This window comes from Bombyx mandarina, chromosome 06, assembly GCF_030267445.1.
Source record: "Bombyx mandarina strain Sakado chromosome 06, ASM3026744v2".
NCBI classification, from domain to species: Eukaryota; Metazoa; Arthropoda; class Insecta; order Lepidoptera; family Bombycidae; genus Bombyx; species Bombyx mandarina.
Genome location: NC_143213.1, coordinates 14,884,452 through 14,903,347, shown reverse-complemented (window position 1 = coordinate 14,903,347; position 18,896 = coordinate 14,884,452). Strand labels below are relative to the sequence as shown.

At 40.1% G+C, this 18,896-nt stretch overlaps 1 protein-coding gene and 1 long non-coding RNA gene across 2 annotated transcripts; one reads left to right on the top strand and one right to left on the bottom strand.

The window, feature by feature from the left end:
- Nucleotides 1–54: 54 nt before the first annotated feature.
- On the top strand, nucleotides 55–16,933 carry LOC114253466 (uncharacterized). Its single transcript, XM_028188346.2, has 11 exons — nucleotides 55–999; nucleotides 1,653–1,786; nucleotides 3,815–3,941; nucleotides 5,034–5,199; nucleotides 6,404–6,584; nucleotides 7,650–7,767; nucleotides 8,652–8,772; nucleotides 9,449–9,568; nucleotides 10,375–10,663; nucleotides 11,664–11,781; nucleotides 12,597–16,933. Exons 1-11 carry the CDS (start codon nucleotides 226–228, stop codon nucleotides 12,849–12,851), a joined length of 2,403 nt encoding a protein of 800 aa, XP_028044147.2. The 5' UTR covers nucleotides 55–225; the 3' UTR covers nucleotides 12,852–16,933.
- Nucleotides 16,790–18,201, bottom strand: LOC149502864 (uncharacterized). The gene is made up of 2 exons (XR_016323269.1): nucleotides 17,997–18,201; nucleotides 16,790–16,970 (listed from the first exon to the last, which is right to left on the bottom strand). It is a non-coding gene; the product is annotated as an uncharacterized LOC149502864 (long non-coding RNA).
- Nucleotides 18,202–18,896: the final 695 nt, after the last annotated feature.

Below are 18,896 nucleotides of genomic sequence, written 5' to 3'. Positions count from 1 at the left end.
TGGCATTATGGGCGATGTTCTTGTACCTGTTCACTTCGGTCAAAGAAATAATGAAATGACAACAAAACCAAACAAAATGTTCGTTGGGTTTGCGGCGAAAGCAGTAAAATTGGTCACTGCATTGGAATATTAACTGCTGAAAGCAGAAGCGTTTATGTATTAAAATGTGTTTGTTATTGCATTGAATTTATAATTCTACAAAAGAAGCATATAGTTTAAGAGAAAATGGAGAAAATAAACTGCAGTTTGTTAGCAATATCGCTTTGTGCATTGTTGTGGGGTGTGGCCGGTCAGTACGAATGGCAAATACGCGATGCTTTTGACGAAGTCCGAGGGAAGATGGACAAGATTAATAGCGAAAATTGTTATATTAGTCACCTCGATGACTTGTACCTCTCCGAAGATTCTGTTTCTCACCATCCCGACGTGAAAGAGATCAACATCAACCCGGTATTCCCAAACCGTACCGCGATGCTGCATTTGCACAATATGGCCATGAATAGAGCTTTTTTCTGGAGCTTCGTTCTCCAAACCAGATTTATTAGACCAGCTATCAATGATACCTACGATCCTGGTATGATGTATTATTTCCTTTCAGCCGTTGCCGATGTGGCTGCCAATCCCTACATAAACGCTAGTGCAATATATTTCTCCCCAAATATGTCGTATACCTCGTCGTACAGAGGGTTCTTTAACAAGACTCTGCCGCGTTTTGCTCCCAGAGCATTCCGAGCTGATGATTTCAACGATCCTGTACACTTACAAAAAATATCTACTATGAACACTTTTATAATTGAAGATTTAGGTGCTTTTGAACCAGATAGCTTATCGAAAGACTATACGTCAGAATTCTATAGGACCAATGAGTGGTATAAGGTGTGGTTACCTGACAGAGTGGAAAGACGTCACGATACTAAGACTACATATCAAGTAGAGATCAGATATGCTAACAATACAAACGAAACATTCACATTTCATGGTCCACCAGGGAATGATGAGGTTTGTTATAATTTCAGTGATATATTCTTTTTAATACTAAATATGGACCAATGACCTATTGAGGTTTGCAGGGACCTGGTGGATGGAAGTAGCGCAGGACCAATCTTTGTGGAGAGGCTTAGAGGAGGCCTATGTCTAGCAGTGGACGTCTGTGGGCTGATTGAATAGAATAGGATATAATCTTTTGTGATTGGCACTCATTAAAGTAATTGTTCCAAGTACAAATTTTCTGAGTATCCCAGTTGATTAGTAACTTTTACTTTATTTTTACAATCTTTCAATCTTTAGGGATAATCTCAACTGCACGTTAATACTGATGCCTACTTAAAAATATAAGTTCAGTAGATTAGAGTCAATGCTATCAAATGCTTTAAACCGTAATGTAGGTTTGCCATTGTGCCAGAAATTGGCTATAATTTGTTATTTAATAGAACTAAGTTAATAGTGTTTGGAATTACAATCCAGATTGTTATGTTAAATATTTAAACTTATAATTTCTATGGTTGTAATTTGTTTTGTGCATCAAAAAAAAATCCCATACTATTTATCATTATCTCCATATTTTAATTTGAATATTGTATAACTAATTACATCATAGTCAATATTTTGAGTTGTCAAACTCCACTCCTCAAAGTATAGTCTTTTTTTCACAGACTCCTGGTCCAGTGAACTGGACCCGTCCATACTTTGATTGTGGTCGGCTGAGCAAGTGGTTAGTGGGTGCGGTTTCGCCTGTTGCTGATATATACCCTCGACACACGCAATTCAGACATATTGAATACCCCACGTGAGTTTATACTACCATTTTTAGAAATAATGAATACTGCACCAAACTTGATGAGATTCATGAGATCCCAGTTTCAAGAACAAAAATTGTCATTAGTGGGTATGTTGAGTGAGTGCTGATCACAAGTATATACAAAGTTGACCGCTTCGATAAAGCGGCACGACACAAGAACCCTCTCATCGTGGCCGCCGATAGCTACATTCCCGATCCTGCGGACAGAATGGAAAGCAGTCGACGTCGCCCCAAACATGTCATTTCGGATCCTCCCGATCCACTAACGGTGCTTCTAGGTACTTCAAGCACCGGTCACCGTTCTCGTCGAACCCGTCGCTTGCGACGAAGGGCTCGAGAGTAAATTAACTCCCAGACACAGCCCACTGAGTTCTCGCCGGATCTTCTCAGTGGGTCGCGTTTCCGATCCCGTGGTAGATTCTGCGAAGCACGGCTCTTTCTAGGGTTCGTGTTAGCAACGTCGTCAGGTTTGAGCCCCGTGAGCTCACCTACTAGTTAAGATTCCGCTGAAATAGCCTCTCAAGGCTATCAGCTTAGGTAGAAAAAAAAACAAAGCTATATATAGAATAGAATACTACCTCCAAATATATTAATTAAATTAATGGCTGTAAGTATATAAAAAAAAAAATTACCACACCCAAACTTATTATTTCTTATTTACAAAAATTGGTTCAGCCGTTATGTGGTAATTCAGTGGCAAACACACTTACAAGAGTATCTATATATACATATAAATATTTGTTTCTCTTATATGCATATTTAAACCATTCAGCTGATTATGATGTATCATAGTACAGCTGTTGTTGGTACCTCAAGGTATATTCTGTCATTTAAATTAAAATTTCAAGAAGTTAATGTTTTTCTTGCAATTTGTAATAGTACAGGGGAATGTGACCGGGTTTCATTATTTACATAAGATATAGATTACAACAGCCAACTACAATATGAAAAGTTGAAACTGGATATTCATCATTAGGTCTTTTATGCTATGCTATTCTTCTACATAATGTTTGAAGTTTCATAACATTAGTCAACATGATACTTAGGTTGTGTACATTGGATACCAATCAACTACCAATCACATGTTGTGACATGGATAGTCTAAACATTTCTTGGTGTTAATAATGATCCTACTGAAATGTTCTTTCAGTCCTTAATTAAATGTTTTATAAGATTTTTTATGAGACATACTGTACATTACGTGGTAAAATGAATAAAATGCTGTTCCCAGCCAGTAATTTGACATTCCTAAATAATAACTAGACTTATAGGAATATGCTTTTTGAATGGTAAAATCTAAATTTAAATTTAAAATCTAAATGGTAGTTTTCGGTTAGTAATAAAATAGATCTGTATTTTTTATTTAATCAGCTGAGCCTCGTAAAGGTACTGTGTCAATAGAAGTCCATAAAATTGTTTGAGATGATTCTGTCATTTCCTTTCTATGTTACCACCCTCAAGAGCAGCAGAGCTCATTACTACTGTCGGACTGTTCTTTCCATAGTTTGCTTTCAGAGATATTTTTGCCATTACCTCTCTCTCTCCCTCATGGCTCTAGCCTCAGTATTTCCTGATTATTTTCACATGTTTTTGAAAGGAAAGGTTTGAAAATAGTACTAAGCGGTTGGCAGCAGCTTAGCTTTGTTTTTTTTATTGCCCTTGTAGTCAGACGTGCATACGGCCCACCTGATGGTAAGTGGTTACTGTCGCCCATGAACTTCAGCAATGCCAGGAGCAGAGCCAAGCCACTGCCTACCGAAAACCTACCTATTTGCTCCCTGTGTAGCATATGTTCATCTGCATCAGGGGCAAATCACCATTACAAGCATGTTTTGCGTGTGCCTTCAGACGTTATACAGTCAAATAAAGCACGCACTTGTTACAAATGAAAACTGTTATGGCCACCCGAGTCAACAAACACAATGGATTAGGATCCGAATCTTTATAAACAAATAAACAAACGATATTTTCTATAAAAAATCCTTGGAAGATGCTAATAATGCTACTCTTAAACAGTTACACAGCTGCCGTGGTGATGGAAATGGATTATGAGAGGATCGACATAAACCAGTGTCCTCCGAGTCCGGGCAACGACCGACCGAACAAGTTCGCATCGACGGCTCGATGCAAAGAAACAACAGAGGTGAGACGGCGGTCATGACCACGATCGGTCATCGTTCTCGTCGAACCCGTCGCCTGCGACAAAGGGCTCGGCGAGTAAACTAACCCACAGATACAGACCATCCATCCATTTTTCTTCAAACGAGGTTTGTGGACAGTAGGTGTGAGTGGTAGGCTGTGGCATGGCGGTGCCCTTGATATTGCAGGCAAAAGACAACTTCTTATTGGCAGCAACGTTTTGTATTTATTGTCGGTGAGATTCGAAGATTGGGCCTCGAGGCGGCAACAGCCCAATGGGTTTCTCGCCCGATCTTCTCAGTGGGTCGCGTTTCCGATCCGGTGGTAGATTCTGCGAAGCATGGCTCTTGCTAGGGCCAGTGTTAGCAACAATATCAGGTTTGAGCCCCGTGAGCTCACCTACTCGCCCGGTTACGCTGAAATGGTCTCTCAGACAATCAGCTTAGTTAAAAAAAAAACAAAAACAATTACCACGACCATTTTGTTTCCGTTTAGAAATAAAACAGGTATGTAATAATTTCGAAAATTAATTTTAAATCCAAAAAATTACATCATTCATTTTCGTATTTAATTTAAAAAAAAACCCTGAAATATTCTACTAGTATTAATGGATAATTGTTCGGAATTTTACCCCTGAAGTATGAAAATAGCGCTAAAGTATGTAAGATGTTATGTACCGGTGATTTTGTAAAGCAAATCAAAAGGTATCACATTGTTACAACTTAAAACTGTATTTAACTTAGAACACTCACTGTGGAAGAAGTGAATTACACTTACTTACTTCTTCCACTTCGTTTCAAGTGATCCGTTCGGTGTTTCGCTTCGAGTAGATCCGATTACTAACGGCCTTCGTATCATCCCTGCAGAATTTTATAGTCGAGACGACATCCCTAGAATTATCAAGAACATTCCTGACAAGTCGAGTAGTTTCGATATGCGTTTCCGCAATTTGACAATAGATGGCGTTGTGCTTCTCAAGCTTTCTCGGTTCTTTTAATATTCGTTTCTGCGATTCTACGATAGATGGCGTTGCTCTTACCGGCTTAACAATATTATGAGTATATTGGATATACATATTGAATTGTTGTTCGCGTAGTGCGAGCCGTTGGACGGGTGGGGCTTCCGTCGCGGCGGCTACCAGTGTCGCTGCCGGCCCGGGTACCGGCTGCCCAGCATCGTGCGCCGCCCCTACCTGGGGGAGATCATCGAGCGGGCCACCTCCGACCAGTACTACAACAACTTCGACTGCTCCAAGATTGGATGTGAGTCTTAACTTATATAAGATTCACTCGCTGCTTAACTCGGATTGATGTACATAATAAATTATATTCCTTTGAAGAAAATTTTACTCGATAAAAAGTGTTGTAAGTCCTTTTCTATATCCTTGATGAGGTGTGTGCATGTGCATGTGCAGATGTGTTCATGAAGAGCGGTAGAGTAGTTAGATATAAAAAAATAACTAAATATACTTATTTTTGCATTTATATGTATGGAAAATAATATATTTGTTTGGTTTTAAACGGATAACTCTTAAATCTGATAAAGCAATAGCTTATTTTACCTACTTATTATGACTTAAACTGAACACAACGAATATTTATTTTATTTATAGATTTTTTAATGACCTGAAGTGATTACTGGAGTCCATAGACATCAAAACCTGAGCACTGCCTGAAGACTGCCCATGTAGTACATACACAATCTAGATCAGCAAGGCCTATTTTTTTAAGTGATTTTATGACCTGGTAACTAAGACCTTTAAGTCATGTCTTATTTTAATTTACATTCATATTTTTCTGAAAAATGATAATATAAAGTGAAATGAAATGAAGATGATTAATTTGAGACAATTAATCAACTGGAATGAAATTAAATGAAATGAGGTGAGATGATATGGGACTAAATATAATCTCAATAAAATGGTGGTCATTTACTGAGATTTTTTCAGTGGACTTTTTGGAGGATCCCGAGAAGTTACATCCAATGGTTTTGTTTCATTTTCCCACATTTGTGCACTTTCACAGATACTAAATAGTTAATAAACCACCGTTATTACAAATTTAAACCTGAAGAAACACTAATTAGACAAAATAAAATAAATCACACAACTTCACTTTTTTATTTTTATTGCTTAGATAGGTGGACGAGCTCACAGCCCACCTGGTGTTAAGTGGTTACTGGAGCCCATAGACATCCACAACGTAAATGCGCCACCCATCTTGAGATATAAGTTTTAAGGTCTCAGTATAGTTGCAACGGCTGCCCCACCCTTCAAACCGAAACGCATTGCTGCTTCACGGCAGAAATAGGCAGAGTGGTGGTACCTACCCGCACGGACTCACAAGAGGTCCTACCACCTAGGCCTTGCTAGACTTTTTGGCGGGAACCCGAGAAGCGGTACCCGGCAAAGCAATAAAAAAAAATTAAAAAAAAGGTGAACGCTAATGTGGCGTCGTGCGTCCCCAGGGATCCAGGGTCTGCCGTCGGAGCTGGAGAAGGCGCCGGCGTTCCTGCGCGCGGTGTACCGGGACCGCTACCACGAGTACGTGCAGGCGGCCACCGGGCCGGCCGCGCTGCACGCGCCGCGACCCAACGTCTACGAGATGCTCAACTTCATCCGCGGCGTGCGCCCGGACAACTGCTCCCGGTCAGTCCACACTGCTCTCGCGAAGGGGATCGCTACGAGGGCGACACTGATAGTTGTTTAAAACTGGCCACTTTTAAAGAATATAAAAAAAAATAAGTTTAAATTTTGAAAATAGAACTCTTTGCTAATATTATTGGGTACTAAGTTCATTCATTTGTCATTTGTTTTACGATTTGCAAATTGAAATTTGTCTATGTCAAGCCAGTATTAATTTAACGCAAGAAAATTTTCGTACTATGATTTTTTATGACTTTCGGTGTCATTTAAGTCAACAAGAATGTTATGACAGACTTTAATTGACCTTTCACGATGAAGCCCCTTCTCGGGCCACTGTTTATAACTAGTTTAATGAGCTTAAACGTGGTCGCACCAATCTCCACGATGCTCTCCGTGAAGGACGACCTTCTACGGCGAAGACTGAAGATAACATCAGTGTTGTGCGGTGTATGATAATAGAGACTGATCCAAGAGTAACCTATCAGCAGATTCGGACAAGCTTACAACACAAAAAATCAAATTCGCATCTTTTGATTTATTAATTACGATCAAATACTTGTTTATTCCGAAACTATTTATTTGGCAACTTTTGTCATATCAATTAATCTCTTAATCGAATACAACACTATCTACAAGTTTGATATACCCTTTGTGAAGCAGCCTGTATATAAGAATTTTCTTCACCATTGTATTCCATTACATAACGTAAAATGAAACCTTCAGAAATATGATATCTCATTCTTTCGCAGCCTAGCCTAGCCTACACTGAAGTCGTCGTGGCCTAAAGGATAAGACGTCCGGTGTATTCGTGTTGAGCGATGCACCGGTGTTCGAATCCCGCAGGCGGGTATCAATATTTCTAATGAAATACATACTCAACAAATGTTCACGATTGACTTCCAAGGTGTGAAGGAATAGTAAAAATCAAACCCGCAAAATTTAATTTGCGTAAAAAAATAATAATAGAGGTTTATCTCCTGACATATTTTTATTGGTTTTTTCGAATGTAAGATTACAACCTTGTAGCTCTTATCAGCAAGCCTTCGTCTAATTAAATGAATAATTCAGGTACAACCCCAGCGACCTGGTCCTGAACGGTGACTTGGCGTTCGGAGTCGAGAAGCAGCTGGAGAACCAAGCCAAGATGGCCCTGAGGCTGGCCAACTTCATCAGCGCGTTCTTGCAGGTAGCCGCCGGCCACTAGATGTCGCCTCTCTCTCTTTTTTTTTATTGCTTAGATGGGTGGACGAGCTCACAGCCCACCTGGTGTTAAGTGGTTACTGGAGCCCATAGACATCTACAACGTAAATGCGCCGCCCACCTTGAGATACAAGTTCTAAGGTCTCAAGTATAGTTACAACGGCTGCCTCAACCTTCAAACCGAAACCGAACCGAAGTTTTTATGACTGTTTTTTTGAATTTTGAAACAATAATAATTGTGGCAAAACATTCATTGTAAGTCAATCAAAAATTCAGGTCGTACGTGCACGTGTTGTAACTACATTAAAATAAAATAAAAATAACCTTCTCTCTGAATATATCTAACTAGCGGCTCGCTCCGGCTCCGCTCGGGTCTTTAACAAAAACTTCAACCATATTTGACGTTGTTTTATTTTTTTAAATAAAAGAACACTTATTGCGGCATAACTATAATAGTTAGACATATGCTATCGTGATACTTTTTGTAAATAATAAAAGTCGTAGTACATTATTTTATTCATTATCAATAGTTTTCGCAGGGCACGCGATTTAAAGAATATTTTAGGTATTTTTTTTAAACCTTGGGTTACATTATTGGAGGTTTAGTAAAGATCCCTAATTTTTTCAAAAAAGATGTCCTATGTCACTCGGGAATAGTGTAGCTTCTAAACAGTGAAAGAATTTCTCAAATCGGTTCAGTAGTTTCGGAGCCTATTCAATACAAACAAACAAATGTTTCTTCTTTATAATATTAGTATAAATTATTGAAGCGTCCAGTACAAATTACAGTCCACGCTCTACACAATGATTCGTTTTCGTTATGAATTCTATAGATTTTCGTGTTTGACATACTGTTCTCGTTGCTTGCAGGTGTCGGATCCACAAGAAGTGTTTAGCGGGAACCGAGTCGCCGACAAACCCCTGACCGAAGACCAGATGATAGGCGAGACCCTGGCCATCGTGCTCGGAGACTCCAAGATCTGGTCCGCCGGTGAGTTCTTTGTTGAGTTTTAGTGGTGCGAGCACGCGGTGGTAGGTGGAGTCCATGGACCGCATAGCGTAAATGTTGTCGACTTTGAGATGTGCATGGCGGCTCTCCGGGACGTGCATGCTATTACGGAACTCATGAAGTCTCAATGAAACTAATATAAATTTTCCTAATTATGATTCATGTTTTATTTATTTATTTATTGCTTGGATGGGTGGACGAGCTCACAGCCCACCTGATGTTAAGTGGTTACTGGAGCCCATAGACATCTACAACGTAAATGCGCCACCCACCTCGAGATATAAGTTCTATGGTCTCAAGAATAATTACAGCGGCTGCCCAACCCTTCAAACCGAAAAGCATTACTGCTTCACGGCAGAAACAGGCAGGTCCCTTTCCGTGCGGAGTCCCAAGAGGTCCTACCACCAGTAATTACGCAAATTATAATTTCGTAGGTTTTGATTTTTATTACACGATGCTATTCCTTCATCGTGAAAGTCAATCGTGAATATTGGTCAAGTACGTATTTCATTAGAAAAGTTGGTACCCGCCTGCGGGATTCGAACAGCGGTGCGTCGCTTCAACACGAATGCACCAGACGTCTTATCCTTTAGGCCACGACGACTTCATAATGTAAATTTTTGTAATGATGGTTAATCTGAGCCGGTGCTGGTTGCAGGCACGTACTGGGACCGGGAGCAGTTCCCGAACCGCACGTACTTCGCGCCCTTCGCCTACAAGACCGAGCTCAACGTGAGGAAGTTCCGTCTCGAGGACCTGGCGCGACTCAACTCCACAGGTCTCTCATTTGTGTCCCCATCCCATCATAAATAAACCTATATATAGATAAAGGCTTTTTGGCGGGAACGCGAGGAGTGAAGTTGTGTGATTTGTTTTATTTTGTCTATTTAGAGTTTCTTCAGGTTTAAATGTGTAATAATGGTGGTTTATTAACTGTTCAATATCTGTGAAAGTGCACAAATGTGGGAAAATGAAACAAAGCCGCTGGACGTAACTACTCGGGATCCTCCAAAAAGTCCACTGAAAAAATCTCAGTAAATGACCACAATTTTACTGAGATAATACCATACCTTAACGTGTCATCTAATTTAATTTCATGCCAATTGCTTAAGTTTCCTTAGTTCTTTATTATTCATTTTGGGAAGGTTGACGCAGGGAAGATCTTCCACCGAGCGGGTGATATTGCTCGGTAGACCGACGGTCCGAATGTTATTGTTCGGAACTTGTATATATGTAAGCTTATTTTGAAAATGTCGTAAGCGAGATTCAGGCATCTGTCAAATATCTTGTGTTCTTTGATGGCTACCGCCACATTCATAAACTGTAAATAATTAAAACGCCGAAATTATAAAAATCTTGTTACTTGACGCTGGCTAATGCACAAACAGTGTTGGAGCAAAAAAAAAAAAAAATGAAGACGCACGCGCGATGTTAAAGAAGCGTAATGAACATTCGGTAGACGATATTTTCAAACTAAAGCTAGCTCAAGTATTATTTCATTTGATTGGGTTTCGAATAGCAATGCTTAAGTTGTACTTTAAAAAGAAAACATGTATTAACTTTCCCTTGTGTTCGCGTGCACAGAGGAAGTGTACACGAACAAGCCCTGGTTCCAGTTCCTGAAGCAGCGCTGGTCGAGCAACTTCGACAGCCTGGAGCAATACTTCCTCAAGATGAACATCCGCGACTCGGAGGCCGGCAAGTACCTCAAGCACTACGAGCGCTTCCCGCACCGGTACCGGGCGGCGGCGCTGCGCCACGGGCACTGGACGCAGCCCTACTACGACTGCGGGGGGCGCGTGCCGCAGTGGGCCGTCACCTACGCGGCGCCCTTCTTCGGCTGGGACAGCGTCAAAGTCAAACTCGAGTTCAAGTTAGTACTCTGCTACTCTCCCGACAAACGCGCGCACTTAAACAATGACGTCATTGTTCAACTCTCACCCTCTGTCTCGACATAAATATATAATATCGTTATTTCTAAACTCGTATCTATATATTAATACGTGAAGCAAACATTTTGTACCCCTTTTTACGAAAATTGCGCGGAGGAGTATGGAATTTTCCACTTATAGAGAATGTCGAGAAGGAGTGCAAAATGCTAATTTTTTTTAATTAAAGTAAAAAAGTACATTAAATCAATAAAAAAGACATTACACACACTACCGTGTATTTAACACACACACACACATATATATGCTATATGTTTATTTTCAAACTTTTGTTATTGCTCAGAGTCTGTGGTCAAATAGAAAATAGGCTATTATTGGCTAATCTTTAATATGATTTGTCTATAGTGTAGTCTTGGCGAAATCTGTGATTATAGAAGTTTATTAGTGTTTGACAATAGAACCTTAATAATTATCAAACTTATAATTTCAATTAATTACAGTCGAATTTCGACTACTGCGGGACCACTAGTTTGCATTAAAACAAAAAGCAAATTACAGCATGGTAATCATTTATTAAACGATTTTAGTTGTTTAATTTCGTTATCTTTCATAGTTTCTGATTTGACCCTCCACGTCCACTAGACAAGAATATCTACTATATAATAGGGGGCAAGGCAATTGTTACTGAAGTCGGGAAAGTGCTATCCATAAATCTTAATATAAGCAAATTACTTTATTAAATATTATTGGTAAATCGTATATATACATGCTGCAGTAAATATATAATATTTCTTAAACGGGCAATGGATAGCAAAGACATTGACCCCTGATCTTTAATTGAGTTATATTGCATGCAGAGCATTATTAATATGTTTTCGATCGACATTTGATACTGCTTCCACGTCGGGAGTGACGAGCCTGCCACTTCCTTCATTCACAAAACAATGTCTTCTTACCGTTAAATATGGTATCTATTGCTTATAGAGGTGCGGTTGCGGTGACGATGTCATTGCTGTCTCTGGACATCAACCAGTGCCCGGACAAGTACTACGTGTCCAACGCATTCAAGGGAACGGATAAATGCGACAGGAGCTCGTCTTATGTGAGTATATGTGAGAGGGCCGCGCGTGAGGGGTCGCCCCCGCCCCGTGAGAGGGTCGCGCTAGGGCAGCGGTCGGGAAACTTTTTTAATTATTACCCCAAAATATTTTTGTGTAAGTTGATACTACCCCATGGCGAAGAACAAAAAAAAAACGAAATCGCTTCTTTTTAGCATCTTTCATATTATAGCCCCCATGATAATTTTGAAAAGAAAACAATAACTAAAAAAGACGTGTGGCACTCGGGGACTGCCGCGGTAAAGCTATTGCAAAGCATTTTTTATCAACTTCTGCAATTACAATTAGACAATAATAATTTTATATTAAAACAATAATAAAAATAAGACCACGCTATATTTATAAACATTAACAAAAGCAAAACATTAACTGTCCCCTTCACACTCATAAGCTAGACCGCGTGAGAGAGAGATGGGCAGACTTTTCATGATGCGCATGCAGTGTGACGTCACGCCGCGCGCTTATTCACAAACACTACACAAGCGCAACATGTGAATGTGTTGAACGCGAGCTACATAGTAGGCGCAGCGGGGGTGTCAGATTATTTTCGTTACGGAATTTCTTGATTCAGTCGCCGCGCTCAAGGCCCGCGATAGAAGCTATGCAATAGCTTAAAAATTTAACGATTTTAAAGATGTTTCACTTCAATATATACTTTTTACTCACAAAAGTTTCATTTTCACCCCCCAAAATTTCATTTTACCCCATTTGGGGTAATTTACCCCGGTTCCCCGACCGCTGCACTAGGGGGTCGCCCCCGCCCCGTGCGTGTCCCGTACTGACGTGTTGCTGTTTGCAGTGCGTCCCGATCCTGGGCCGCGGCTACGAGGCGGGCGGGTACAAGTGCGAGTGCCTGCAGGGCTTCGAGTACCCGTTCGAGGATCCCACCACGTACTACGACGGGCAGATCGTGGAGGCCGAGTTCCAGAACATCATACTCGACAAGGAGACGCGCATCGACATGTTCAAGTGCCGCCTGGCCGGCGCCGCAACCCTCGGGCTCAGCCCCGCCCTGCTGCTCGCGCTGGTGGCCACGCTGGTCGGCCTGCGGTAGTGCCCACGCTCACCTTCGACTGAAGCGGCTGTACCCTTTAGAACGGTACTAACTTGATATTAAAAATTAATTCTAAAAGCAATCACTACAACAGTGTACTTAGTTTTTTAACGTTCTGGATAGCGTAAAAGTTAGCTCATATTTGAATGGAATGGGATCGTTTGCATACGTTTGCCGCTAGGGGCGCTGTTTCAACTGCATACAAATTTAGCTTAACTTTTACGTTATCGAGAACTTTAAGAAATTCGCACTAAGCGCACAGAACAAGAGCGACTGTCACACGTGCAGTAGTCCAGTAGCCCGCGGACACTGGATTTAGATTTCAATTATAGTCTAGGAGGTAGGGACAAAAAGGCAAGAAGGCGAATCGAATTCTGCGCCGATGTTTCAATGAGCCGGTCTCACCTTGGTTAGCAACCCAGAGTCGCACCAACAGTACAGTGTTACATTCTCTGTTATTCATTATTTAGACTAATTTTGTACATCAAATTGATACATACTTTTTATGTGTGTTAATTTAGATTGTACCACAGGCGTGTCTACGTTATACGCTTAGAAAATATTATGTACTAACCATAACTTTCCGATAACTTTTCGGCGTCGCGACGTCATGCTGTAACATCGCGCGGTGACATCATGCTGTAACGTAACGTCGTAACGTCGCTCTGCAACGTCTTGCTGCAATGACGCTCTGCAACGTCATGCTGCAATGACGCTCTGCAACGTCTTGCTGCAATGACGCTCTGCAACGTCTTGCTGCAATGACGCTCTGCAACGTCATGCTGCAATGACGCTCTGCAACGTCATGCTGCAATGACGCTATGCAACGTCATGCTGCAATGACGCTCTGCAACGTCATGCTGCAATGACGCTCTGCAACGTCATGCTGCAATGACGCTCTGCAACGTCATGCTGCAATGACGCTCTGCAACGTCTTGCTGCAATGACGCTCTGCAACGTCTTGCTGCAATGACGCTCTGCAACGTCTTGCTGCAATGACGCTCTGCAACGTCTTGCTGCAATGACGCTCTGCAACGTCTTGCTGCAATGACGCTCTGCAACGTCATGCTGCAATGACGCTCTGCAACGTCATGCTGCAATGACGCTCTGCAACGTCTTGCTGCAATGACGCTCTGCAACGTCTTGCTGCAATGACGCTCTGCAACGTCATGCTGCAATGACGCTCTGCAACGTCTTGCTGCAATGACGCTCTGCAACGTCTTGCTGCAATGACGCTCTGCAACGTCTTGCTGCAATGACGCTCTGCAACGTCTTGCTGCAATGACGCTCTGCAACGTCTTGCTGCAATGACGCTCTGCAACGTCATGCTGCAATGACGCTCTGCAACGTCATGCTGCAATGACGCTCTGCAACGTCTTGCTGCAATGACGCTCTGCAACGTCTTGCTGCAATGACGCTCTGCAACGTCTTGCTGCAATGACGCTCTGCAACGTCATGCTGCAATGACGCTCTGCAACGTCTTGCTGCAATGACGCTCTGCAACGTCTTGCTGCAATGACGCTCTGCAACGTCATGCTGCAATGACGCTCTGCAACGTCTTGCTGCAATGACGCTCTGCAACGTCATGCTGCAATGACGCTCTGCAACGTCTTGCTGCAATGACGCTCTGCAACGTCATGCTGCAACGTCGCTCTGCAACGTCATGCTGACCGAATACCATCGTATTCGGTCAAATCTTTTAGAACCATTTGCAATCTTGTCATTTTCGGATAAAAACAATATGTTTTTAAGTAATAGTACTAATGTATAATAGATTTCCGTCCATTTTTTTGTTACATTGCATTTTATATTTATATTATATTTTAGTATTGTCGTATAAGTACTTTTAGATTTTACGTAACAATAATTTTACAATAATTAGCACGATAGTTGTGTGAATATTCGTTGGTTTTATTTGTAATGCTGAGACATGTTACGCACGCTACGTAACTCTGATTTACGGAATAACAATTTCAACAAACATATAGATGACTCTGGAACATATTGATAGTTCGCGGCGCTCCCACCCGCGTGCCAGCAAACTGGGCTGTCATAGACAATAGCACAGACTGACAATGTCACTTGTCAGAGTATGGGAAACGTCAAAACAGTACCGTACTTGTGCTTCACACATACTTTTTTTTTAAAAGGGAATTTATGAACTGGTAACTAATACCTTGTCAAGTCTTAATTTATGATCTTATTTTTATGAAAAATGATAATAAGGAGTGAAATGAAATGAAATGAAGATGATTAATTTGAGACATTAATCAATTCAGATAAAATGAGATGAGATGATACTCCACACATGACATTGTATGTTGTCCACTTAACACGTTGAACGCCATATGAAAAAAAGCGTATTAAAATTGAGTATTTTCATACAGGCCGCGGTGCTCACCGGTGAGCCTTATCTTACTGAACCATTCGGGCCGCGAGGGTCACCCGTGAGCCTTTTAAAATATCTCAGCGAAACGATCAAAGTCGCTAATTTTTGTCTTCAGTAACAATTTAGAGCATTTTATAAATATTATCAAATCTCAAATTGATAAAAATTAGGTACTGATTCTATGATTTTGGCTTGGCCCGAACGGTATGGTATGCTAGGCCCACCGGTGGGTCGCAAAGTGTACAATGTGTTAGTACTTGAGACAGTCCACATTAGTCATTCAGGAAGCAGTAGCTAGGATTGGCCACAGTGGAGGCGCCTCCCAATTATTTTCTATTTACACGCACGAATCTTATATGTTTCTTAAAACAATTAAATTTGAAAATAACCAGATTTAATGTATTTATTTCAACATCACAAATGTTTCATTTATTTGTATAATTATATCGAGAGGTGAGAGGCTGTTTGGTTTTTTTAAGCGACATTTTGCAAATCTACAGGAGAGCCTTAAATGGCTTAAAATTTGGAAAAAAAATATCATAACAAAAAAACTTCTTCAGCTATTTGAATGAAGTAAACTTAGTTAAAGTTAAATTAAAAACATCGAATTGTTGATAGTAATCTATCTATCTATCTATCTATATATATAAAAATGAATTTCTGTTCGTTAGTCTCGCTAAAACTCGAGAACGGCTGGACCGATTTGGCTAATATTGGTCTTGAATTATTTGTGGAAGTCCAGAGAAGTTTTAAAAGGTAGATAATTAAGACAAAGCTCGGAAATAAATAAAAATAACAATTTTGTTTTTCCTTTGATGTGTCCCCCGTCGGACTGATTCCTTTTGTTTGTTTCAAGTTTATTTTATACAAAAGTTTAGGTCTTTTATTTAGGCACTACGAAGTCTGACGGATCAGTTAGTACCTAATAAAACGCAAATTTAATTACAAAAATAAATGTCGCGTGTTCAGTGAGATGTCGTTTAAACCACATAGCCTTTCATTTCTCGATGTAAAAGTTTCGACTAACTGAATGCTAAGTAACATATGGTAGACTTTAAGTTTATTTTATTAACTGAAGACACAAGTGGATGAAGGGGATAAGTACCGTTTTTTAGATTTTTGAGTTTTGATATTGAATGAAGGTGTCCTGTGCTTATAAACCATATTAGATGTTAAACGTCGGGCTTAAAGGCTATCTTTAGGAATTGCATGTGATGAAGTAGTTATGGACGAAGAAAAAATATTATCACATGAAAGTGACATAAACACTTAACGTATTCTTTAATTTTAAACGATTCTAAACAACAATATCCTACATATTGGTAAAGATATGGAAGTACTACAATTTCCCGCTTAAAATAATAAAAATAACAGCTACAAACACCATAATATCTCAAAAATAAGTAACAAAAGTTTGTTACCCGTTTTCTCAAAATAAAAAATTGTATCATAATATCTCCTTTATCCACTCATGTCTTCAACTATTTGATTCTGTATATAAATCGTTGAGAATATTTACAACAAAAAGAAAAAAAGAAAAAGAAACACGATGTATATAAATCTTTGTGTATGACAATTATGTAATTCGTGTTTAAGAATGTCAAAGATATACCTCTGAATGAACCGTCCATTTTACATTTTATTAATTACGTGCCTTTTTTTACATTTTATTAAAATAAAGTGGTATTTTGAAGCGTTGTTTTACTCATGTATATGTTTCGTCTTGGAAGCTGAAAAGAAAGATGAAATTCAATTTCTGTTCATAAAATCTATGAAGGTAGTTTTTTTCTTATCTAATCTCTCGGGGCTCTAACCTGAGGACGATGCTAACACTGGCCCTAGCAAGAGCAGTGCTTCGCAGAATCTACCACCGGATCGGAAACGCGACCCACAGAAGATCCGGCGAGAAACTTAGCGGGCTGTTCCTATGGATTAATTTATTCGTCGAGCCCTTCGTCGCAAGCCACGGGTTCGACAAGGGCGATGACCGGTACTTGAGGTACCTACAAGCACTGTTAGTGGACCGGGAGGATCCGAAATGACGGGTTTAGGGCGCCGTCGACTGTTTATCATTCGGTCTGCAGGATCGGGAAAGTAGTTTCTGGCGACCACGACCAGAGGGTTTTCGTGTCGTGCCGCTTTCTCGAAATGGTAATAGAATAAAGTTTATAGTTTATCAATGCGTTGACACTAGATAGATGGCGTTAGTAGTTCTTGCAATTGTGCCAGTTATGATGCAGTCACGTTTTGTTCACTTTGCGATTTAAATTAAATGAAATTATTCTTCAGACAACTTTTTATATTCGATCAATGTATGAAAAATTATTAAATTAGATGAAATTTCGAAAGCAGATGGGCAATTGGTGCATTCTGGTCATCGTTCTCGTCGAACCCGTCGCTTGCGCCGAAGGGCTCGACGAGTAAATTAACCCATAGACACAGCCCACTGAGTTTCTCGCCGGATCTTCTCAGTAGGTCGCGTTTCCGATCCGGTGGTAGATTCTGCTAACAACGGCTCTTGCTAGGGTTCGTGTTAGCAACGTCGTCAGGTTTAAGCTCCGTAAGCTCGCCTACTAGTTAAGGTTACGCTGAAATAGCCTCTCAAGGCTATCAGCTAAGGTAGGAAAGAAAAAAGGTGCATTAAATAGAAAAAAAATGCACTCTATGCATAGAAAAAGGAACTCTAAAGCATACAACATAAGGCGGTGCCGAAGTGAATAGCCTGAAAGGCACCTTATACGAATATATCTACGTACTCATCCGAGAATGTGCTCCTAACATACAACAGGGCTCCGACAAAACCGAAGTATATCAGTACGAATAGCGACATGTACAGAATTACTAGGCCTCTGAAAACGTTCATTTTGTATTTGAAATTGGTTATAGTATTACATTTTGGGTTATTTTTTTGTTTTTTTGTAAGCGCGGAATGTGGTTGAAGCTTGAGTTTGGTTTGTTAACTGTCAAAATAAATGTAACAGTGAAGTTTCTTATAAAAAAAAAAAAAATCTTTGGGTCTAATTAAATTAAAAGTCTATGATTGTGAATTGATTATAATCGATGGCATTTCAAGATTTATAATTATTTTATGTAATAAAATCATATTTTAATTTTTGGCCTTAATGAAGGAAAACTAAGCACTTCCTTCCATTTTTTTTTTATTGAATGGGTTGGCGAACGGGAGAGAAATTAGTACTTCACCGGTTTGTCTTTTACCATATAAAAAAAAAGCCAATTCCTAACTTTTTCTATTTATAACTCTAAAGCTAAAGGATAGAGCTACAAAAAAAAAACATAAAGAAACACGCTTAAAGGTAAGGTGACACTTTTGTACTTAGCTTTTTTGTTTTTTATAATTCAATTATTGGAAAATGTACTTCTAGTAAAATGAAGTGACGCGCTGTCTGCAATGGCTATACACATATATATGTGTAGGACTCACTAGTGGTGTGGTGTTGCGAGCTCTCAAAGTAGACACGACCGTCGCAGCTATCTCCACCAACGACGGGCGACATACGACATAATTGTGACTCCAACCTCAGTGTGACCACTTAATACCAGGTGGGCCCCGAACATATGGGCCGTAAATACGTTTAGTTTTGCTGTGTAGTTTCTATCCCATTCACAGATAGTACTTGCGTATGAACTAAGATAAA